The sequence below is a fragment of the Zeus faber genome, assembly GCF_960531495.2.
Source record: "Zeus faber genome assembly, chromosome: 8".
NCBI classification, from domain to species: domain Eukaryota; kingdom Metazoa; phylum Chordata; class Actinopteri; order Zeiformes; family Zeidae; genus Zeus; species Zeus faber.
This window is the reverse complement of record NC_137195.1, coordinates 2,845,688-2,870,687: the sequence shown is the minus strand read 5'-3', so window position 1 is coordinate 2,870,687 and position 25,000 is coordinate 2,845,688. Positions and strand designations below refer to the sequence as shown.

General features: G+C 45.8%; 2 protein-coding genes across 4 annotated transcripts in view; one reads left to right on the top strand and one right to left on the bottom strand.

The window, feature by feature from the left end:
* Positions 1-2,926, top strand: part of sh3d21 (SH3 domain containing 21) — a 22,036-nt gene extending 19,110 nt beyond the window's left edge. The window contains exon 17 of the mRNA XM_080005228.1: positions 2,255-2,926. Within this exon, the coding sequence (XP_079861354.1) occupies positions 2,255-2,287 (33 nt within the window). The 3' untranslated portion in view covers positions 2,288-2,926. The remainder of the gene's footprint in view (positions 1-2,254) is intronic.
* A 5,163-nt stretch (positions 2,927-8,089) lies between these two features.
* Positions 8,090-25,000, bottom strand: part of eva1ba (eva-1 homolog Ba (C. elegans)) — an 18,949-nt gene continuing 2,038 nt past the window's right edge. The window contains exons 2-5 of one of the 3 annotated variants that reach the window (XR_013844298.1): positions 14,865-15,042; positions 12,089-12,181; positions 10,163-11,613; positions 8,957-8,967 (exon numbers count right to left, since the gene is read on the bottom strand). Coding sequence is in view for 2 of the 3 variants with exons in the window: in XM_080006136.1 (XP_079862262.1) it covers positions 11,150-11,613; positions 12,089-12,155 (531 nt within the window). In the remaining variant the exon portion in view is untranslated. Of the gene's footprint in view, positions 11,614-12,088; positions 12,182-14,864; positions 15,043-25,000 lie in introns of all 3 variants that reach the window. The other 2 variants (XM_080006135.1, XM_080006136.1) reach the window with 2 other exon arrangements.

Below are 25,000 nucleotides of genomic sequence, written 5' to 3'. Positions count from 1 at the left end.
GTCTATTGATACTGAATACTGTCTATTGATACTGAATACTTTCTATTAATAGTGAATACTGTCTATTAATAGTGAATACTGTCTATTGACAGTGAATACTGTCTATCGATACTGAATACTTTCTATTGATACTGAATACTGTCTATTAATAGTGAATACTGTCTATTGATAGTGAATACTGTCTATTGATACTGAATACTGTCTATTAATAGTGAATACTGTCTATTGACAGTGAATACTGTCTATTGATACTGAATACTGTCTATTGATACTGAATACTGTCTATTACTAGTGAATATTGTCTATTAATAGTGAATACTGTCTATTAATAGTGAATACTGTCTATTGATACTGAATACTGTCTATTGATACTGAATACTGTATATTAATAGTGAATACTGTCTATTGATAGTGAATACTGTCTATTGACAGTGAATACTGTCTATTGATACTGAATACTTTCTATTAATAGTGAATACTGTCTATTGATAGTGAATACTGTCTATTGATACTGAATACTGTCTATTGATACTGAATACTGTCTATTAATAGTGAATACTGTCTATTGATAGTGAATACTGTCTATTGATAGTGAATACTTTCTATTGATACTGAATACTTTCTATTAATAGTGAATACTGTCTATTGATAGTGAATACTGTCTATTGATACTGAATACTGTCTATTGATACTGAATACTGTCTATTAATAGTGAATACTGTCTATTGATAGTGAATACTGTCTATTGATAGTGAATACTTTCTATTAATAGTGAATACTGTCTATTAATAGTGACTACTGTCTATTGATAGTGAATACTGTCTATTGATAGTGAATACTTTCTATTAATAGTGAATACTGTCTATTAATAGTGAGTAATGTGGGGGGCAGTAGCTCAGGGGGTGGGGGGGTCACCTCGTGAGGGTAGGATGCTGGTTTGCTTCCTGGCTCCTTGTTTGCTGAAGTGTCCTTGAGCAAGACACTGAACCACAAAGTGCTCCCCATGCGCCGCCACATGGGTGGCAGCTCCTGTACATTCATGTTGAATCACGTACATGAATACTGACAATAATGTACATGAATACTGACAATAATGTACATGAATACTGACAATAATGTACATGAATACTGACAATAATGTACATGAATACTGACAATAATGTACATGAATACTGAACTACACACTAGTTATTAAATGACACACTAGTTATTAAACTAGACACACTAGTTACTGAACTACACACTAGTTGTACAAGTAGACACTAGTTATTAAACTACACACTAGTTATTAAACTACACACTAGTTATTAAAGTAGACACTAGTTATTAAACTACACACTAGTTATTAAACTAGACACTAGTTATTAAAGTAGACACTAGTTATTAAACTACACACTAGTTGTACAAGTAGACACTAGTTACTAAACTACACACTAGTTATTAAAGTAGACACTAGTTATTAAAGTAGACACTAGTTATTAAACTACACACTTGTTATTAAACTAGACACTAGTTATTAAAGTAGACACTAGTTATTAAACTACACACTAGTTGTACAAGTAGACACTAGTTACTAAACTACACACTAGTTATTAAATTAGACACTAGTTATTAAAGTAGACAATAGTTATTAAACTACACACTAGTTATTAAACTACACACTAGTTACAACACTAGACATTCTAGTACTAGTAACTAAAGTAGACACACTAGTTACTAAACGACACACACTAGTTATTAAAGTAGACACTAGTTATTAAAGTAGACACTAGTTATTAAACTACACACACTAGTTATTAAAGAAGACACTAGTTATTAAACTACACACACTAGTTACAACACTAGACATTCTAGTACTAGTAACTAAAGTAGACACACTAGTTACTAAACGACACACACTAGTTATTAAAGTAGACACTAGTTATTAAAGTAGACACTTGTTATTAAACTACACACACTAGTTATTAAAGAAGACACTAGTTATTAAACTACACACACTAGTTACAACACTAGACATTCTAGTACTAGTTAATAAAGTAGACGTCTATTGTTTGGAACCACTCATCTTCACCACCATCAAAAAGATCAGTTTTATATTCAAAGCATTTTTATCGATGTATTTATTTCTCTTTCCAGCCCTTTAAATTGTTTCTATTCATCATGTTCATTATTGTAAACAAGTTTTTATTGCAAATATTGTTTTTGTTTTGCGGTATATTTGTAACTCCTCCTCTTCCTTGTGGTGCTGCTGCAGGAGGAGGTGCACGGTTTGAAGATGAAGCGTTAGGACCGAGCTGCTGCTCCACGGATGGAGAACAAACAAGTGTGTTTATTTACTGTGCGGCTCCAGGAGCCCGGTGCAGCTGGACGTCCGTCCACACTGGACCACGAAGACGTCCACACCTCAGCACTATTTTTTGGGATCTGTTTTCGTGCGATGTCTCCTGTTGGGGGAGGAATTATGGAATTATTTCTTATAATTGTTTGTAGTTCCACTTTTCATTTGACATAGGGATGTTTATTTTTAAATATATTGTATAGGATATTTTTTTTAACGTGATGTAAATTCATCTGCTGTTGATTTGTATTATTAATACTTGACACGTGGGGGGGGGTGGTGATGGATGACCTTTTCTCGACACGTGGGTGCAGTGGGGTGAGTGTCCAGCAGGGGGCGGTGCGAGTCTACTGTAAGAACACTGGATGAAGGGGAATCAATTAGAAAATACAATCAATGCACATGACACTCATTCCAATGTTTGTATTTTTTCTTTCTAAAGTTGGACACTGGTTTAGGGTGTAATTCTGAAATCGAAAGATGATCACAGTTTTATATTAAAAAATAACAAGTTTTTATTTTTCGTTTTTTTTTTTTTCTTTTTTTTTTTTCAAACCAAGTTGGAAACTTGTTTGTTTGTCTCGGGACTGAGAATAAAGTGGATTTATTTTTTACTCAACCAGAAACAGCTCTTTTCCAGGGGACAGTGAGAGGGGAACGGACCATTTTCAACGGTCAAACGTCACTTGTTGGACGTTTATTTCCCCTGGGGCCGGAATGAAAGGGAAGGCGTGGAAGGTTGTGAGAATGTGTGGAAATGCGTTAAAATGTGAACATACGTGTTAATCCTTTGACACCTCAGCGCCGGGGACGCTGCGGCGTCCGGGCCCCGCGCCTCAGGCCGTCGGGAACATTTTGACCCATAAGATCATTTATTATTATTTTTGTTTTATAAATCTTACCTGGCCAAAAAACCCAAAAAACACAAAACAACGTAATTACCGGAGCCAAACATCAAGGAAGTGACGTAGAGCCGTGAAGCACTTTTCCCGGTTTCCAACCGGAACACAAGCTGCAGAGTGCAAGAAGAGGCGCTGGGCGTTGGAATGGAAGCGCTGCCATGCTCCATCTTCCAAGCCAGCGGAATGAGTCTGACCATGTTATTTTGAGGTAAAGTAACAGTGTTGCTGTAATGATGGCAATCTATTGGTGGGACGTGCGGACGAAGAACAACTGGAAACACTCAAACTAAAATAAACAGGAAAACTTGCGGCGTGATGCGCGCAGGCAGAGCGGCAGCATGAAACGGTGGTGGATGTAAAGGGGTGATCATGGTGGCGCCAATGGGTGTAGATAGGGAGCAACTAAAAGGGAATCTCAAGGGAGGGAAAATCAATGAACGCACACAGATTGAAAACAAGAAAAGGACAGTGAAGCGGTATTGATTGGATTTGAAGTGTGTGCTGATGCAGGTTTTCCTGGGTGTTATGAGGGACCCGCTGAGCGTCTGTTTCCAAGCCCATGGAGGAGCTTTCATTGTCAAAGGTTTGGACACAGCCAACAGCTGTAAAGAGCAGAGGAGATGTGGGGGCCACCACGACTATGGAAAGTGTGCAACAGGGGTGCAACCAAAATGCCGTGGCTGTGGAGGAGAGAACAGAGCGATAACTAACGAACAAGGAGCGATGGGGGTTCGGGAGCGCCAACAAAAAAATAAACTAGAGGATTTATGTGGAAAAAGGCTTTAGTAACATTCATTGCAGGAGTGATTAACAGTGCGGCCCCAATAAGTCTAAAAATGATCAAATTCAGCTGGTTGTCAAAGCAGCAGTGAATCATTTAGGTTTCATGGGATTGGCAGGGGAAGAAGTTAGGGAGAAGCTCACCAATCAGTCAAGCAGGAAGCAACACGCCAGGAGCTCACTGGACAATGGCCGGCTATTTAAACATTTTATTAGAGATTGAGGAAACCTGGTTAAAAAACACTTCAGAGTTTGTGGTGCAGGGCCAGTGATTTGGAAAGAGAAGTCATGGAGGAGGAGGTTGTGCCACATTAATCAAACAAGATATTCCAGATAGGGAACTGGAAAAGGGAGATGATCAGGAATAAATAGTGATGGGAGTGTGGGAAAGAGAGGAGGTGGTTATCATTAACTACTACGCCCAGAACACAAGGAGAAAAACAGGCAAAGTAATGAGGTGTGCAGATTTCAATGCTCACGGAACACTGTGGAGGAGCTTTGATGGATGACGCGGATTTGATCTGTATGAATGGTGGTAGAGGAACAAGCGTAAACATAACGTACTGGATCAGCATTAGACCTTACGTTTGTAATGCCTTGTCTGGGCTTAGTAACCGGGAGGTTGGGACAGATGCAGTGGGCAGCGGTCGCTACCCAGTCTCAGTGGGAGAAAGAGTGGAAGTGAGACCGGCTGGTGGAATCCCAAAGGGGGTCTTTGGAACTGCAGATTGGGATAAGTTCCAGAAGTTGAATTAGGAAACAATGGCAAGGATTGATATTTCTGGAGATATAGATTAATCAAATAATCAGGTAACCACGGCAGATGGACCTACACTGTATACCCAGGAGTAAATACAGGATGAATATAAAACTGGTACCGTGGTGGACAGAGGAGTGGCCTCAGGCCGTGGGAAACATTGTCAGAGCATTGAGACAAGTTATGAGAACCCACACACAGGAGAATGGTACGTCAAGCTAAGAGGGTAAGTTGGAGAAATCTTTGCAACAAAATAGAAGAACAACAACTGTGGGAGATGTATGGGGGAGGATAAAGAGGATAGGAGGAGACAGAGGGGAATGGGGAATATCTAGTTATGGTTTTGACATCTGGGGAGGAAACAGCAGTCTCCAATAGGGATAAGGCAGAGATCGTGACCAAGCAATTCGCAAAAGATACATAGTTCAGAGAGAAATGTGAGAAGGAGAAGGGTAAGAGCAAGGAGTCAGCATCCAGGTGTGTTAGACAGGAGGGAAGAAACAGGTGATGTCATGGATGAACTATTTACTTTGGCGGGAATGGCGAGAGCAATAAATAGATCAAGACCAACCTCTCCAGGGGAAGATCAAATGTGCTTTGTTATGCATCAGCATTACATTTACATTTACATTTTAGCAGACGCTTTTATCCAAAGCGACTTACAATTGTTCAAACACCGACGGACGCAGCCATCAGGAGCAATTAGGGGTTAATTGTCTTGCTCAAGGACACTACAGCATGCTAGCTGGAGGAGCCTGGGATCGAACCAGCAACCTTTAGATCACTAGACCACCAGCTCTACCGCCTGAGCTACCACCCCCTTAGCATCTCGGGGAAGGAGCGTTGTCAAAGGTGCTGCACCTTTACAACAGAGTGTGGGAGGATAGACAATTATGAGAGAAAGCAGCAGCGATTCTGATAAGAAAACCTGGCAAGGATCCGTATAAACTCACTAGTTACAGACCAATAGCACTGACATCAAATACATGTAGGACGGTGGAAAGGATGCAAACAGAAAGGTTTTCATACGAGCTTGAGAAGAGAGGAATGTTGGAGGAAGTTATCAGAGCGGTTTTCAGAAAGGAAGAAATACCATGGACTCAGTGATAAGGCTGGAGACTGAAATAAGAAAGGCCCGGGCAAATCAAGGGTCAGTCGTTGCAGCGTTTTTTGACGTAGACAAAGCCTCTGACGGGGTGTGGAAGAGGGATTGTTAATTAGGCTGCACAGGGTGGGTGTTGGTGGTAGGACTTTTAACCGGATAAAGGATTTTTTGTTTGGAAGAAAAATTCCAGTACGGTTTGGGTCGGACCTGTCAAATCGGTCCGTGGTTGGAAATGGCACACCTCAAGGTAGTGGGATAAGCCGCTGCTTTTCATCGTTATGATCAATGAGGTCTTCTCAAAGGTACCAGCAGATATGGAAGGTCATTGTTTGCTGATGATGAGGAGGAAGGAACGTGGAAGAGGAGCACGCAATCAGGCAGTACAAGGAGCGGTGAAGAGGTGGTGGAGTGGGGCTATTTACCAGGAAAATAGTTGAGGAAGGGAGCGGGTCTTCTAGTTAGTAGAAGGTTGCTGGTTCGATCCCAGGCTCCTCCTGGTAGCATGCTGATGTGTCCTTGAGCAAGACACTTTACCCTCTGACTGCTCCCCGGGCGCCTCTACATGGCAGCCCACTGCTCCTAGATACGTAAGATACTAGGATGGGTTAATGCAGAGAAATTGCCAATGTCCCCGTTGTGGGACTGATAAGGGTTTATAAATAAAAAATAAGTCAATAAAACGTTTACATTTTTGGGAGTTCACGGTTAACCTGAGCAGACATCAAGATTGAAGAAAAATGCAAAAGAGTAATAATGATGAGATGTTTGGTAGGAAATGGGCAGCAAGTTGCTCATTGTTGAAGAGAATGTACATTATGTGGCCTCGATAAGATGCGTGTTGGATTTCGGCAGTGTAGCGTACGGAGCAGCAGCCAGGTCTCCTGTCAGGAAATTGGATGTGATTCAGGCACATGCATCGAGCGCCTTCAGTGGGTCTTATGAAACATGACCAGTACCTGCCCTACACCTAGAAATGAAGGAAACGCTGTTGGAATTAAGAAGGATGCAACACATGGCAAATAACTGGCGTACACAAAAGGAGTGTTGCAGGAGTGCTGGGAGGATGGAAGGTGTCAGAGTATGGGTCAGCAGGTCAGGGTACTGGAAGCTTTCTGAAGGGATACAGGGTTTATTATGGGATGTGATGGGTGAGCAGGGATGGCTTGTCAGGGAGACTGACATGGAACATGGTTAGTAGGACTAAGTTGTAAAGCATGGAGGATAACATGTAGTTTAGGGTGCATGGGTTTTATTATTATAATTATTTAAAACATTTCTTTAAAAGTCCAACGTCTGATTTACACCTCGGAGCAGAAGGTGGTGGTAATGCAGCAATAAGCTGGATGCCAACCGTCGAAGAAGGAGAAGAAGAAGAAGAAGAAGAAGAAGAAGAAGACGACAGAACTTCCTGGACACATCTAAGCTAACAGAGCTAGTGGACTGGAACTGAGAAACAGAAACAAATAACTCTGGAAAACTAGAAAATAAGGAGAGAGAAGGTAGGTCTGGTGTTGATGTAGTTGAAAACACCGTGTGTGTGAACGTGTCGTGTGTTCCGATGAGTTCCTCACCACGCCTGCTGAGAAGAAATATCCATTAGCCTAAAAGCCCAATATTGGTCATTTCCTAATGTGAAGGGTTATTGATCCTTTTGAACAAAAAGGAGTCGGGATAAGACCAAAACCGATAAAAGTTGTCATCAAGGAAACGATTTGTGTGAAGCAATATGTTGTTCAGTTGGAATGCCGCCAATGGATGCTAGGCTAGTGGCTAGCCCTGTGGCTAACCCTGGTACCAACCTGAATGTGAAGCGTGCTCTTTATTTCCTTGTCTATCTGTGGTTTAGTGAAGGTGATTTACATCAACACAGTGCATGATGTGTATCTATGCCTTTTGTTAGCTTTGTTTTTATTTTTATTGAAAATAATTTGATTCATTTTGAACAAGATTTTATTTTTTATTTTTTTTAATTCGAGATATTGTTCAGAACGGTCCCAGCTCAAATCCCCATCAAACCGCTCATTGGATTCCCACCTTCCTCTTCACCTTCCTCTTCATCTTCACCTTCACCTTCCTCTTCATCTTCACCTTCCTCTTCATCTTCATCTTCACCTTCACCTTCCTCTTCATCTTCACCTTCACCTTCCTCTTCATCTTCACCTTCACCTTCACCTTCCCGGTGGCATTTTTAGGGTCATCCCCGACACAGACACAGGCAGACATGTTGCAAACACCAGTTTATTGTAGAGAGTGGACAGATGGAACAAGCCGGAAGCAGATGGACACATGTCATGACAGAGTTTTACCTCTTGCTTCTTGGTTGCTCTGACGAGCAACAGGTGTACAGGCACCCTGACCTCCGGCCCAGCTACCTAGACCCAAGACAGATGCAGCTTAAAGCACACCACGCCCACGTTGCAGATACTTTTACAACTTAGATGATGCAGGGAAATGTAAATTTAATCCAGTATGGTGGGAAATAGACCCTTGTAATAGTAGATGACAATGAGATAAAAAAAAAAATTATATATATATAAAACAGTAAGATGTTTTAATTAATAAGGATCATAATGTATTATATTTGATTTGCGTGAAGTCCTTAGAAGTGCTTAAAGTCCTTGAATTTCATTTTGTAATGCCAGGATAAACCCTGCAGTAGTTATTTTGGGGGTAGTTTAAGTGCAATTAAACTGACTTAATGTGCGCCTTCTTATAGAAACGTATAATTATACAACACTACACCATTTGAAAAGTTCTGGTGGAAAACATACAGAATATTTTGACCAAACTTCAGGGTCAAACTGAGTGAAGAAGTCCTGGTACCGTGAAGAGTAAATGTCCCTTATCTGAACGGCTTCACTGGAGAGATGACCGCTTATTTCATTTTTATTTTATTGTTGTGAATCACAGACCAAAAAGCACCAAAAAGCGACCTAACCCTGCGTGTCCTGTTGTGGCGTCCGAAAAGAAAGGAACCAGAACCTTTTCCCGTGCAGGAGAGGACATGGCCGTGCGAGCTGCGCTTCAAAATTCAAATCTTTGGTTCAAATGGCGATGGTACTTTTCTCCTTCTCCTCCTACCATCCTGCCAAAAACAAAACATTCAAAATGAAACAGAACGTTCTGTCCCGCGCAGACTTCCTGTCATAAAGCTCATTTTAGCACCAAGTTGCAGTGTTTCATCACCATAATAAGCCCGAGGCTGTAGATATATAAACACATTTCTCTGTTTTAATACTTTAATTCTGTCATTTCCTTTGGTTTATTTCTCATGGTGAAGCGGTTTAATCTTGTTTTTCCCAAAAACACTGAGTCACATTTTAAACATCTGCGTGTAAATTGACTCCTTAAATATTTGCTTGTTCAAGTCGCTCGGCCTCCAAGCAACGGCTGTTTTGGTTCCTCTAGAAACGCGGAAAAGGAGAAAATCCTTGATGCAAACAAAGATACTTGGTCCTTTTTTGTGCTTGTGTTATAATTTAAAGTGGTAATCCGTGAGATTATTTTGTTGAAAAGACAATCCCATAGTTGATGCTTTATTTAGCTGAAACTTTATAAGAAACCGCCCTTCAATGTATTTGCATTCTGCATGTGCTGCCTCGATATGCTTTTTTCCAGTGTTGGTGGCGGGGTCCGCCACTGCAGGAACTGTTTTTTATGTGAATTTGCTCAAGCAGCGTGGTTGTTGTGGTTGGAAACTGCCAATATGGATGAACATTCATAACAAAGAACAGAAAATATCCCCACCACCCCAATAAAAAATGGAATTCTGGGACTTGTCGCGTGACCTAACCCTAACCCAAAACAGTGGACCTCATGGATTACCACTTCAATTAGCGTTAAGTGTTGGATACCGGTCCAAAACGAGGATAAAACCCTGCACTCTGAGAAAATCTCTGATACAAAAATACCAAGAGCTGTGTGAAAGATGTCTGCTATTGAAATAAATGTTTTTCCTGCCTTTTGTAAGGTGTTTATTTGTCACTATTTTGACGTGACAGCGTATAGTTTTCAGTAAACATGGATAATACGGATCTGATCAGCTGACGTGGATTCTGCTGATAAATAATTGATAACAGGGCGTTGGTTTGGCGTCGACAAAAGTGGAAAAAGTGTCATGGGTGCATCCCTCATTTCAAAACACAAACTTTAAACTCTGAGCATTTTGTCCTTAAACACCAGACCTCTCCATCTGCTGGTCCTGAAGACGCCCCCTGGTGTCCGTCCACGAGCTGAAGGCAACAAATGGCTTCTCAACGTCACAAACGCAGCACATGTACCTGACCTCGTCGCTGTGATGAAAATCGTAGTTTCCACTTTAAATGATGAGTGACGAGGTCCGGCTGCCCTCCACCCGAACTGGACGTCAGCGGCTTTCCTGTTCATCTCGTGGTTCTGTATTTTCATGGCTGGAAAGATGGCGCCTTTGCGGATTCTTTTCCAGCAGCAATGGTGTTTCTCACCTCCTTCTGCTGCCTGCAGTCCTTCATTCACGATTCAGAACCAGACGTTAGATGTGAGATGCAAACCGAGAATGCGAAATCTAGGTCCTTCTTTTGTTTGCTTCTCAGCGCCGGAAACTTCTGAGCGCTGAGATTGATGCGAGCGCAGAAATTTATGAGATCGAGATTATGACTTTTATTGACGGATGCTGCTTAAGCAAACCACTAGTTCCACGGAGCTGGATTTCCTTGATTATAAGCTTAACTACTGGTCTGTATAAGAACAAATGCTGCTTTCCATGTTTTATATATTTCACTGTTGCCTCGATGTCTATTGAGGTCCAGTCTGCGCCGCTTGTAAAGGAGGACGCGCCCCCTTTACGCCCAGACCCGTCAATCTCCACTCAAAGCCCCGCCCCTTGGACTACAACATTCATATCCCCAAACTGGTTTCAATTTGGCGTGAACGGCACCGACTAATGTTCAGCTCAAAACGACCGGCGTTTGCGAGACAAAACCTCGTGGAGGGGGGAGCGTGACGTTGTTTTATTTATAAACCCGTTCGGCTCGCTCCAGAGGGCGCTGTTCGTCCAGTGTTACCGGTCGGGCCTTGAAAGGCAGCAATGTGACTTTTTTGGGTCGGTTGAAACAACAAGTTGTGGACGGCTCAGCGTGTGGACCCGTCCATCGTGCATCGTGCGCCTTCAGGCTCCGGGGGAAACGCCGGACGTTCCCAAAGTCACGGTTGGCGCCACAGTTCGGGGGCGACTCGTCAACCGGGACCCCTAGGGCCCACGGGACCCCCGGGACCCACCGAGCAGGGTTCTAGTAGTAATGCACCCGTCCGATGGTCCCCGTCCCCGTCCCCAGGATGTCCGGCTGGCCGTTCCTCCAGATTTCGCGTATGATTCGCTCCCTCTCCTCCAGCCGCTGCGCCCGCTCCAACTCCTCGGCCGAAGCGAACACGTTGACGCTCAGTGCGCCGTCCGACTGGCTGCGGCGGTCACCCCCACCGGCGGGGATCTCCGTGGCGACGGGCGGGGCGGGCGGTGGCGGTGCCTCCGCGTCGCGGCGCTCGTCCCGCTCCTCGCCGCTGTCGTCGCCGCTGTCGTCCTCGTCGTCCTCGTCCTCGTCCTCGCTGGCGTCCTTCAGCCGCTTCTTCTCCAGCGCTGTGGGCGCCGCTTTGGTCCGCGGCTTGCAGGAAATGCGAATGACCAGGAGGCAGAGCGTCAGCACCAGACCGAAGCACACGCCGATCACAAAGTACAGGCCGAAGCTCTCCGGGTTGGCTGGCGTAGAGGAGCAGAGAATACAGCGTTTAAGACGTTTATTCGTCCTGGAGAAGATCGCTGTTCAGACCTCTCTCACAGTTGGAAAAAGGTGCAGAAAATGGAAGAAAACGCTAAATAATAGGAATCAAAATAAAATGACTGTCTTGTAAAAGCAGAAGTAATGCAACTTTACTTCATTTAATCAGATCATATTAGTGTGACCTCACGTTGCCCTGGGCATCGCTAAACCCCTTCCAAACTTGATCCAGTCGGCCATTTTGATCCATTATTCAACACAGCCCTGAAAAAAAAGTTCTGTCGAGTTCACCCTAAACTTTAGGACAAAATTTTATCAGCACTTTTCAAAAACCGTCCAAGTAAAACAACGGCGGATTAAGGCTGTTATGAGATGGTTTCAAAATGTCCGCCGCAGGAATGATTGGAACCGGGTCAGCGGTTTCCATGGAAACCAGCGTCCCCGGCAGCGGCTGACCTCTGATGTGTGCGAACGCTGCGATGCTGTTGCTTAGAAGGTCCATCTCCTTCCTCTTGGCGTCCATGGCGGTGCCGCTCTGCTCCCTCACACCTGGGGAAACACGACATGAACGTCAACTTTTTTAACAGGGCTTGAATGAAGCCAAATAAACTGCCGGGAGTAGACCCACGGATCAGAACCGTGAGCCTGTTTGCACCGAACTGGGAACATTGCAGTGAGATTGTGCATCTAAGAATAGCCCTCTCATTCCAGCACATCTTGATAACCCGCACAACAGAGAAACAGTCAAAAATACATGAAACGATAATATGCAGTATGGAGGAACCAAGGGATTATGTCGCTGAGTCGACACCTGACGGTTGTTGCCAGACGACCGGAGCGCTGACCAGTCCACCAGCAGCAGCTGAGTCTGCTGCTCAAAATGTTTTATGACCCTGGACGTCGCCCCAAACCAGAGAGAGTTGCCAAGTCATGGGAAAACTTTCCAGCCCACAGACAGCTCAACACCTGCCCCAAATTCCCTAAATGGACCCTAAACCTTTGACATGTTCCAATTTGGATGGATAGATAGATACGGCAGCATACATTTAAGAAAATAAGACAATAGGAATTAAGTAATAAAAAAATGAAAAATTTGGAAATATCGAATGAACCTATTTCTTTTTTCAAAAATAGAGAAAAATGGCAATATACCATAAGCCTCAGAATTTAATAAAATATATCGATATACAATATACAAGAAATTAATAAACCATAAAGCTCTGTGTCAACAATTCACATTCTGACAAAAGTAAGAAATTGTGTCTAAGGAAGTATGCATATAATATACATACATAATATATATATAATATACTGTAACAGGGTTAAAAATTATAGTGGCTGTAACAATATATATGGTATCATAAAAAGCTGAGTGTTTTAATGGTGGGTTATGTTTAAAACCTCTTGGTATACTGTAAGCACTTTTTTTATTATGGCCTGTTTAATTATGGCATATATAATTGTGGGGAGAGCTGGCAACCCTGCTCCAACCTCCAACCCGCTGTCTCCAACACTTGGTTCTTCTACTCCCGCCTCTCCCTCATAACACGTTTGGCACATGGCGCTCCACCACACCTTTTCCACAGAAGTCAAGGATCGGGTCAGGGGTCAGGGGTCAGGGGTCAGGGGTCAGGGGTTGACCCCCCCACGGAGACCCAACAGGGACCACTTAGTGCGTGAATAGCTTTCCAGATCTCCCGGCGACGCCCGCAGCTGTGGGCCGGTCGCCGGTTCGTCGGTGTCCATCCACGCGCCTTGTCCTGCTAAAAATGTTCCGGCTCATCCTGGATGACTCTGGAGTGAAGTTGCATCCGACTGATTTCCTGTCGGCTTTGTGGGGCCCCATTGTGTTCGGCCAGACGCTCCGTTTCCCGAATTCTGACTCCACAGACTTTCCGGAAAGCGTCACCCCCCCCCCAAAAAACAACCTGTAGCCTCCAGCTTGTGATTCAAGGACGACGACTTCTTCCTGTTCTTTTGTTTTATTTGTCTTTCAGTGGTATCTCTACAGAAGCGCCCGATCCATTAATTCCGATTCTGATCCACCTTCCACCTTTATCGCTGTCACCTTAAAGGTTGTATCAGTAAGATTTACACTGTTGGGATGCTTGGGTGGGGGTTTGACGTAGCTGTGTGTAGATACTTGACCTTCTGCCTTCACCCTAAATAGCTGAGATATGCAGCTTTCGCAACACGCCGTCGGTGCCCTTGTTTTGGAAGCGAAGTGATGGAAAGCAGCCATGTCCGTTGAGCCTTTTGGTTTGTTGTCAGTGGTGGATGCACCCTTTAAGACCCACAAGCTGTTTCCAATCTGAGCGAAGGTCGGTCGTGCCCGGGGCCACGTGACTGGGCCGGGGCTTTTCCTTTTTTCACGTTTCCTGTGTTGCCACCCGGCGGTCACAGCCTCGTCCTGCTGACTCTGGCTTTTCTCTTCTGCTTCTCCATTGTGTTCCCCTCCCCTCTCACCGCCCCCCCTGACTCTGTGACGTCATGCTGCTGCACGTGGCCCAAGGAGCGTGCACGGCGTGAGCGTCGATAGTGACGCCGTGGAGACGCCCCCTGCTTTCACGCCCAGCCTGAACATGTGCTTTGAGTTATGACCCTGTGGCAAAACATTTTGTTCAAATATGAGATGCCGACAGGGTTTCATGGCGGCCGGTTTAGATTCGGACCCCGAACACGTGGCTCTCCGGCTTAAACCACAACAACCATGTGGGATGATGACCTCGCTATCGTGCGAGTTTCCCTCGAACAAAAAACTGGCACAAAACTGGACCCTCTGTAACCTTCAGCCTCCGAACACGGCGCTGATGTCAGTTCCTCTGTCATAGATGCTGCTTTTGTCGTGCTTGTTTGGTGGCGTGCATGAAATAGCACGTGTACGGCATATGGAATCAACCGTGGCTCCCTGATTGAGATTTGAAACGCCTGTAAAATAGAGGCTGCAGAATGTGGACTGGCGAACTATGCGTGGGCTACGTGGTAGAGGAAGGGCTGAGGAAAGTGCTCATCCATTGAAGCTCACGAGATTTGGTTTTACATGTCTGCTAGATATTGTTGCCATTTTTCCCCAGTAGCCTAGCAACAGCATATCAATACAATTACCCCCGTAAATGACAGATTTGACAACAGTGTTTCAAAGCTGTCTTTCAGAACTGGCTTCAACCGGCGTCATCCATGGACGGCCTGTCTACTCTGCTTCTAGGTCAGTGGGTAAATGTGTGAGACTTACCGTGAAACAAAGCTGGTTAAGCGACTCCTCAGTCCCGGTTCATGGTGTGCGGTGAAGGTGCAAGGTTCCTGCTGAGCGACTTCTTTTTGTTACTCTTTAAAAACCTCTTTCTACCGCGCCGTGGATCGATTCCCGCCTGATCTTTGGCCCCCTGGCTCAACAGTTCATTCAGCGAAGCCTAAGAGGAGGACAAACACACACAGACGTCAAGCTCGATCAGATCCAAAACCACTGAGGCGTTTGCAGTGCAAACAGTGACAGCGGCTTTTTGTGGTCGCTGTGGGATTCACAGTCCAGCAGGAGACCAGACAGGTGTTTTTTTAAGAACGCTTGATGCATTCATGGTTAAACTTATGTATAAACTATACAAATACACGACAATACCAGACAGGCTGAAAAGAAGAATAGACTCCATTAATGAAGAAAACATTGTATAACTCCGCTGACTTAGGAAACGCTGAACTGTTCTGCCCTCAAACCCCTAAAGCCCCACGTGACGCCATTTTGGATGTAAAATATTAACGTTAGTCTATTTGCTTTGAAACCAGCCTCATGACCGAGCCCAGATGATTTGAGTTCAGGACACATGGATTGGATTTGGATTTGCTGAGTTACTGGCTAGACTGGCAGGAAGTAATACTGACCGACGGGAAGCGATGCGGTTTACCTATTACAAATATCAGTGAGTTATAATGATGGCAAACTGTAGGTTCTGCTGCTGTTCATTTCACCAGTGGAAGGAGTTCCAGACACCAACACGTCATAGATGGCAACACAAACTGATGGTGCGCAGGTGACTTGAATTACGTCTTACAAGCAAAGGGACCACCAGTGTTCCATGGGCCGGTGATTTTTCAACATAACAGTTGGATATAAACACTGAAGCCTTTGTCGAACACTTTTCAAACAACCATAATATTCCAAGGGATCAAAATGTCACGGCCGAGGAGAAGTCTACCCAATCTGTCTACCCAGTCCATTCGAATCCACCGCAATCACACCGTGCAGCCGGTTGGAGCTGGGCCGCGCCAGGTGGGTGAAGGAGGAGGTGGAAAGTGCTGCACAGGGCGGTTTGCTAACCCTCCCCCAGCTGCGTTGCTTTAACAGATCCTCTGCGCTTTCCACGGCAGATTCTGATCTCGCTGACATTTGGCAGACCCTTTGTGTCCCGGCTGGGCGCTCTGGAACAGGAGCTCTGGCAACTGCTCATACCCCGAGCATTCATACATCCCTGCGACACTGAACCATTAATGAACGTCACACAAAAAACAGATGAAGGTCAACATTTTAAATTGTGTTCGGTCTTCATTTCAACAAATGAAACAACCAAACAATGTGATGTATTTTTCGTCAACATAAGGTTTGTAATTGTGGATTTACTCCTCAGTTCCCTACAGAGTCTAGCTAGAGGGAAGTAAAGCAATGGTACTGTAGAGCAGAGGAGTGAGTACAATAGAAGTCGAGTATATGTAAAGGTGGAGGGAGGTAAAGGAACAGTAGAGTAGAGAGGGAAGTAGAGCGACAGCAGAAGAAGGTAAGAGTTGAGGTAGAGGGAGGAAGAGTGCCGTTGAAGAGTAGGGTGGAGGGACGTCGAGTAGAGGGAGGTAGAGCAGATGGGGTTGAGTTGAAGTACATCTAGAGCAGAGGAAGAGTACAGGGAGGTCGAGCTACAGAGGAAGTGCAGGTGAGGTAGAGTAGAGGAAAAGTAGAAGTAGAGCAACAACACGTTGGAGAAAAGTGACCATTTGAAGTCCGTTTTGGTTCCTCTGCTCTTTCCTATAGATCCACACTCTGACTTCCTGTCAAGCTTTCTTTTCTCACTTCCTGTGCGATTGTGAACAAGGGGCATCCATCATTACCAACAACTCCTGAGCAGACCTGTGCTCTCGGAGAGAGTTTCCTTCAAGTTTGTTCCCCTCTGGCTCCATCCATTTCCCCAAATCACCAAACAATGCTTCAGTCTTTGTATTTTGGGATGGAGTGAGATCATCATGTGAAGGGTTCAGATGTTGTTGGGTTCATGCGAGCTCGGGTTTGAGGAACAGATGACGTCAAGTCCCAAAAAAGTCCAGTCATGGAAATTCTCATCCCGGCCTCCGCGCTACAAGAACGTATTCCTGAAGCCGTGGTGAGGAACGCGGCTTTCAACGTGACGCTTCGCTTAGTAGCGGAGCCGTGAGCCCGTCCCGTCGTGTATTTCAGGGTTATTGTGTCTTTAGAAAGACAAGAGGCTTTCATTTTGGGATGTATCATTTTGTACACTCAATGAATTCCGATCAGAGGATAAGGCCATAAAATTCCAATGTTCATACACGATTCTTTAAATGAGTAGAGTAGTTTAGCAGAGCGAGTTATGGATAAAGTAAATATTCAAGTCGTGTTTTTAATACTATTTTATACTCTAACATACAGTTCAATGTGATGAACATCTTAGTGTGGGATTTTAAATCTATAAGCAGATATAGTGAGAAATAGATATTTATTCACTTATTCATATTTATTCATGATCTCAATGATTGCATTTCTCCCTGTCCCAGCTGCCTTTTTTCAGCTTGTGTTAAAGTAAAAGCTTCAAATGACTCCAGTCGCTGCCCAGCTCAAGGTCAAAGCTCAAGGTCAAAGCCGGCGCCGGGCGGCGAAGCCTCCTTTTCTCACGCTGGAATGCCACGAACTGGAGCTCTCCGCCGCGCCGCCATCTGTTAACGGCGGTTAATGACAACGAGAGCCGTTTAAAGCCTGTCTGAACGCTAATTACCCTGCCCCTGTTGTCTTGTTGTCTTTTAGTTTTACCCCAAGGAGGTAATTATTCCCAGAGCTCCTTCTCCACCGAACCACGAACTACGATCCCATGACTCAACTTTCAGTCATGTTTTCCCCGCGTGACTCCAACTGCTTTTTCTTATTTCAAATACCGTTCCCGTTATTTATGCGTTTGCTTTACTTCTGGAGGCTCAGGCTTCCCCAGGAAATTGGGATGGTAAATATTTACAATAAAAACAGCAGCAGTCATCTAATCAAAGGTCGTGACAGAGTGGAACAAAACTCTCCCATCATGCCTTGCACCACAGCAAGACTGGGCTTTGAACAAAACAACTCAACTTTCTTCTTTTAACCCGATTTAGAATCTGCATCATAGTCCACGACAACAGCCTGGTTGGTTGGTCCCAGGGAGGATCGGCCGCTCGCTTTCATGGTGCCGCATCGTTTCATTTCCAGCGCGTTGTGCTGAAAAATCATCTGAAAACCGTGAAAGCAGAATGTATCATTTTGCCAGAGTCGTGATGTAGATTGTGGGTTGCAGTCAGAAGCCAACCAGGTGCGGGCTTGTGCGTAAAATGCTGAGTAGACATGAGGAAACGTTATAAAACTGATGAAATTAAAAACGAGCAGCAGAGCCTCTCATGGCCTTTCGTGTTCTGAAGCTACGTCTGTCATCACCAAAGGAAATTATCCCAATAAAATCCACGTTGTTTGTCGTTTGAAGAGAGTGAAACACGCACGCCCACGCACACGCACACGCCCACGCACACGCACACACGCGCACGCACACGCACACGCACACGCACACACACACACGCACATAGCGGCTGAAACACGTCCAGACGCTTCTGTCGGTTGGAGATTGACATTGACATTCATTCCAAACTCTTTGGACTCTTCCTGAGCTCCAGGAATCCACCAAGCTGCACGTCTCTGGTCCGCCACAGCCGACCACATCGACTCGCGCCGACCGTCCCTCGCGTCTCTCCTGGTATCGCATTATCTTGGACAAACATGACCCCGAAACTATCGACTGACTCCTCTGGGGCCCCGTGTCCGTCAAATGGGGAGTTTTTATTTATTTATTTATGCTGAAGCCAGAATGGGAGATCCACGTGCGGCCAAGACAAACGCAGGGCCGCGCCGTGTGGCCCCGGGAAGGGGTCAGCCTCTATTCCTGACTTCTCATTGTTTGCTTTGGATAAACTACGGACAAAAAAAACACAACCCTCCGTAACTTCCACGTGTGATATTTCTATCTGTCGACCACAATGGCCCTTCCTTCCCAAAATGTTGGTCCCTTTTCCGCACGGACGGCCTCAGAGTCCGAGCCCAGGACGACGCCCTCTCCTCGGCGAAGGATAGAGCTGTTCTCCATTGTCTGGAAGACGGAGGAGCCGTTCCGCTATCACCGAGACGGTATGGTTGAGCTGTCTGCGTGCGCAGATTGTAACCGCTCGATTCATCGACCGCGTTCCCACACGACGCCCGTCTCTTAGAGCCTAAAGAACGCCGGCGCTGCGATGGGGGAAAAAAAAACAAAAAAACTAGAAGCACCGCCCCTTTCCCAGGACCCAGCACTCGCAGTTCGCCAGTTGTAAACTTTTCACAAACCGTCCAACCACAAGACACTTTCCCACTGAAAAATCCCAAAGTCCTAACCCAGGCGTGGAGTTTATTATGGAAGTTCAGCCATATTTAACTGAGAGGGTGGAGATGAGAAGGGCTGCTTACGCCGGGCGGTGAGTCGGCCTCGTTCCCTCGTTATAATGACACGCTTCCAACCACAGAGGGGAGGGAATATTTTCGATACCTAGCATTTCTGTGCGTCCGCAAGAATTCCTGGCACGGGGGACGGTCCTTCTGCGCTCACAAGAAAATGGCTTTGGGGGAAAAAAAAAGACCAGATTTGACTTTTAATCCCGACTCAGTGTTTCACGCCCGGGAGAAGCCCCCCGCTCCATGGAGCCCGGATCCACCAATCGATCCGGACTTAATGGAGCACGGTGTCAAACGAGCCCGGTCTGGGTAAAACGTCCGGCTGGCACGGTTCGCTTGGTAAAGTCAGCAAGTTCCCCATGAATAAATAAAGTGAATCAGAGCAGCTCCCCCGGCTGAGAGAGGAGGCATTCTTTCCGCAGCGCTCGCTCTCTCTCGGTAGCTGAGCCAAAGGTTACGGCGGTGGATGCTCCCGAGGCGCTCGTAACCCCGAGAACCTCCATCCGTATCGCAGAAGTCCCTTTTGGACGCCTCCTCTCGAAGCTCTCCTACTTCTGTGGGGCGGGGAGTAGCTTTTGGACGCGTTCCCTGAAAGGTTTTCTACTTTGCAGCTTGCGGTACATTTTCTCTCCGGGGTTCCTGGGTAAAAACCCAAAATGGACACAAACCCAGTTGCAGTCAACTCCAACCCCTCCCCCAAAACTGCGGAGGTGGGGAGGCAACCGCTTCCACGCAGGGAGCGCGTTTCCAAACTGAACTCCCCGTTCGCGGGGTCTGTGAGAGCACTCTGCGAAAGGCCTCCTCTGTTCCAACGCACAGCTCGCCTTCTCGCCATGTAGGCGAGGTCGCAGGGGGCATTATGGGATAGGGAGGAAACAGGGCATTTCTTCCTTGTGGCCGCTGACGCAAGGTCTCTGGGGCTCGGACGGTGCTCAGTGCTGCTGTGGCAGCGTTTCCCCCTCGGGTGGAGGCCTGGCAGGCTCCTCCGGCGGAGGCAGGGTTGGACGTGTGCGAGCCATCAGCCAGGACAGGCAGCAGCAGGTAGAACTGATGCAGGGTCAGACCCGGGTCACAAAGTGAGGGACAAACGATGGACGGAGACCCAGAACCTTGGCTTGGCAGCGGTTTGGAACTTGACATTGGCCGTGTGTATCGTTCCAGTCCATATTGATATAATAAATATTACAATCAAATATTTTCCCAATGTGTCAGAAAGTCAAGTCACTCTTGGAAAATATGTGTTGGGAAGCAGTGGATGTGTTTTTTTGTACTGGGGATGCTGTGTATCGGGGCAACATGTGACCTGTACCTCATTAATGGACCGTCAAGGTGAAGTACTTCTCCATTTTCTGCGTCTTTTCACTGGAAACTTTCCCTGACTTTCACTTCTGTGAATGCTGAGGCACAGATTTCCGCGGTACATCCCTGTCTTATAACCTTTCAAGGAGACGAAGCGAAACCCGAATATTAGTTTGAAGCCCGTCTTGCTTGTGTGTGTTTTGGACTCAACAGCTTTGTTTGCGTTATTCAGTGTAATCTTATCTCCATACATCCACGGAGTTAAATTTGCCGCTGAATGAGGGCGGGGCTTTTTTTTTTTTCCAGGTGCTGATATGTTTGGCTTGGGGCGTGTCCTTCATCTGTTGACGGACAGCAGGGCTTAGCGCCGTTGCCGCGGAGCCTTCGAGCCTTTGAACCTTTGCCTTTCAAGAGATAATAAGCACCCGTACGTTCCAAAGTCAAAGCAGGCCGCTCGGGCGTTCGGTCCGGGAGGCCGCCGTGCTGCTCGGAGGCTTCCAGCCCGGAGAGCTGCCGTGACACAGACACGGATCCCTGTCACAGGGTCCCGAATGAAGGTGCTGTGGGTGGAGCCTTGTTACTGGTGCATGCTGGGCCATGGTGGTGTGGGGCGGGGGCTACGGGATGTGATGGAGGGGGCGGGTGGGGCCGGGGCAAGTAGGTAATGGTGCCCAGATGTGGACCCGGGTGGGAGGCAGCGCTTTACTATGCAAATCAAGGAGAGATTCCAGCTTTAATTGAGACGCTATCACTCACAGGACGAGGTTTCAGGGCTGGAATCCAAAAAATAAAACTGGTTGTTGTGTAGTTTCTGTTTTTATTATCGTCATTATTTTCTGGTGGTTTTGATATTGGGACTGAAAACAAAACGCTGTGTTTACTGTGTGTGAATGTGGTTTAGGTGTGTATCTCTTTGCGTTGAAATTTGTGTGTGTGTGTGTGTGTGTGTGTGTGTGTGTGTGTGTGTGTGTGTGTGTGTGTGTGAGAGTCCAGTGCAGTGACCCTCAGCGGATCCTGGACCCAAAACTCCCCAAAAGCAGCGTCAAGTTTCTCAGCGATGGACCTGCAGCGCGCTGGATTCATTAGAGCGACGTCGCCGGGACAACGAACAAAACAACAAAACATGCGTCTGAACCGTCAGGTGGGCGGAGCTGGAGGAGCGAGTTAGCATTAGCATTAGCCTCCTTCCAGAACAACACGCTCGGACAGCTCTTCTAACTTCATCTCATTCCAAAAGCACTGTGAGCCTCACTGTAACTTTAACTGTCTGTCTGTCCGTCCGTCTGTCTATCTGCCTATCTATCTATCTGTCAGTCTATCTGTCTATCTATCTATCTGTCTATCTATCAGTCTGTCTATCAGTCTGTCTATCTGTCTATCTGTCTCTCTATCTGTCTGTCTGTATCTCTATCTATCTGTCTGTCTGTCTGTCTGTCCCAGTCTTTCTTTGCGTGACCGCCATGTTCTCTCTCCTTCTCCATTATTGACGGCAGTCTTGGTGAGAATCGGCTTTGTTTATCGCCGGTTTCCATGGTGACGCTAATGCCTGACCAGTCGACTACCACCCACTCGGCCATTTCTGACTTGGAGAAGGAGTCAAGTTGTGCAACGTACCTTTAAGTGTTTATGCAAATGAGGCGGATCCCGGAGGACACGCCCACGACGGCAACATATTGCGGCGCTCCCGGCCGCGCTCGCTTCCTGTGCAATTAGACGAAACCCCCAAAAAAACCATCCGAGTGATAATTTGTCATCTCGGTCGGTCGCTGTGATTCCCGCCCGGTGGAGTTTAAGTTTAAGAGGGGAAAATCTGAGGCAACGCCCCACAGCTCGGCTCCTTTGGTGGCGGCGGTGTGGGCGTCTGGCCGACCGCAAACAGCGCTTAGAGCCTGAGAGGCACCTTGTTTACGGCCGTGCTTTGGCTGCCGCTGCTCGCCAGACGTGACGGGAGGGGCTCCAACACGGACAACGCCGGAAGCCTCCGCCCGCTCCTCGTTTTACGTCTCTGTCATGTCTACGTCAGCGCCGGAGGAACCTTCCGCCGGGTTCTTCCGGGGGGGGGGGTTGTCAGACGATCAGACTTGACTTCACTGGAACCACTGCTCCAGTCGATCTGAAGCGGAGCCGGATCAGCGAGACCGAGCGTTGGTTCCTTCATGGCTGAGGATCCTCCCGACGCCGAGAATGAACACAGAAAGATGGTAACATTTACCAGAAGAGCGACATGCCGACTACTTAACTCAAATGCACAAAATTAAACAATAGATGTAATATATATATATATATATATATATATATATATATATGATGAGGGTCCTTGATGTGAAAAAGCTGGAGAATCACTGCCATAGACAATATATATATATATATATATATATATATATATATATATATATATATATATATATATATATATATATATATATATACGTATATATATATATATATATATATATATATATATATATATATATATATATATATATACGTATATATATATACATATATATATACGTATATACAAATATATACGAATATATATATATTGTCTGCAACTCCGTGCTGGGAAGCCCCCGCTCTGGGGAAACACCGCGAAGCCTGAATAGTGTCGCTGGAGTTGCAGATTCGGCTGCTGTTTGTTTGCTGGTGTTCCTTCGGGGTTGTTCCGCATCAAGTTTCATTAAATCCAAAATGGCCGCAGACTGAGCCTCTGCCTAAAAACTAGGTTCAACGTCTTCATCGCCCGGTTCCTTCAGCCGGCCGAGACGTTCTCCGTCGCCCGTATCTGCGTGTCCGCGAGGCGTTAGACGAGAGTTTGAAGTCAGAGATTGACCCCTGACCCCTGGGTCTGCGGAAGGCGGTTAACAAGCATCCTGGTGAACAGATAAGGCTGACTGATTTGTCTCGGGGATTGGGGAGGTCGTACGGGGGTCGTACGGGGGTCGTACGGGGGTCAGCCTCCCCCAAACGGCCTCCAGGGGCTTTGTTAGCCAAACGTTCACACTTATCCTGCCACTTTGAAAGTTATCTGATGGACTGGAGGAGGTTTCTGCCCACCTCGCTGATTAGAGGACGCCCATGGGATCTGCACTCCCCCACCCCGCCTCCATCCCCACCCCACCACCACCACCGCCCCTCCTACCCCCTCCTCCACCCCACTGACCACACCTCCAACTCCAGCTGATAAGGACCTCTGCACCCCGGGCTGATAAGAGCTGAACACAGAAAGCCTGAGCAACGTCAACACACTTCACATTTCACTGCTTGACTTTGTCTTTGTGTTCATGTGTGTGTTAGAGAGGGAGGAGGGGTTGTCCTTACGAGGCGTGTGTGTGTGTGTGTATACATGTACTGTATATATGTGTGTATGTATATACTGTATGTGTATATATGTATATATATAAGTATGTGTGTGTGTATATATGTTTATTTACAATAACATTTGTATTGTTTTTGTTTTCTTTTTGCTTTGGAAACGTCAACATTCTGTTTGCCATGTTGATAAAGATGTTTTTAATATAAATGACAGAGACGTAGAGAAGGAGCCAGAGGCTCAGCAGCAGATTCTGCTTCATGCGTTTCCTTGACATTTGGTGTCTTCATAACGTTGCTGCTGTTTTTCATGTTGATGGATACTGTAGATAGACGGACGGACGGACGGACAGACAGATACAGACAGACAGATAGACAGACAGACAGACAGACAGATAGATGGATAGACAGACAGCTAGATGGATAGATAGACAGACAGACAGACATAGATAGATAGGCAGACAGATAGACAGATAGATAGATAGATAGATAGACAGATAGATAGACAGATAGACAGATAGATAGATAGACAGATAGATAGACAGATAGACAGATAGATAGACAGATAGACAGATATCATGGAACATCTGCTGACTCTTTCCTAACAAAAGTCCAGAGCAGGAAGCAGGATGTTTGCTCTGGGACCGCAGAGCGACGAGCAATTAATCAGACGCAGCTGCAGGAAGGAGGCATCCCACTGTGATAGAGGGGCATCCTAACTTAACTTAACTTCCATCTGAACTTATCTTATCTCATCGTCTCTCTGTGTTCCTACATCTGCTACCTCAGCTCCTCTCTGCCGTTGGGCTCTTCAACCCATTTTAGAATAACTTTTCAAAATGTATTAATTTTGTGTTTATCGGTATAAAGTTTAATTGAACCCAAATTGGCTGCAGATTTCTCTTGCACAATTCAGTGTATGAGAAAGAATCGCCACAAGGCTCAGGCACACATAGAATTAAAACACACGCGTTCTGGTTATTACAGAAGGCAGGTATTATCACTAAATAAAGGGAAAATTTATCACATTTTGGCAAGTGACAAAA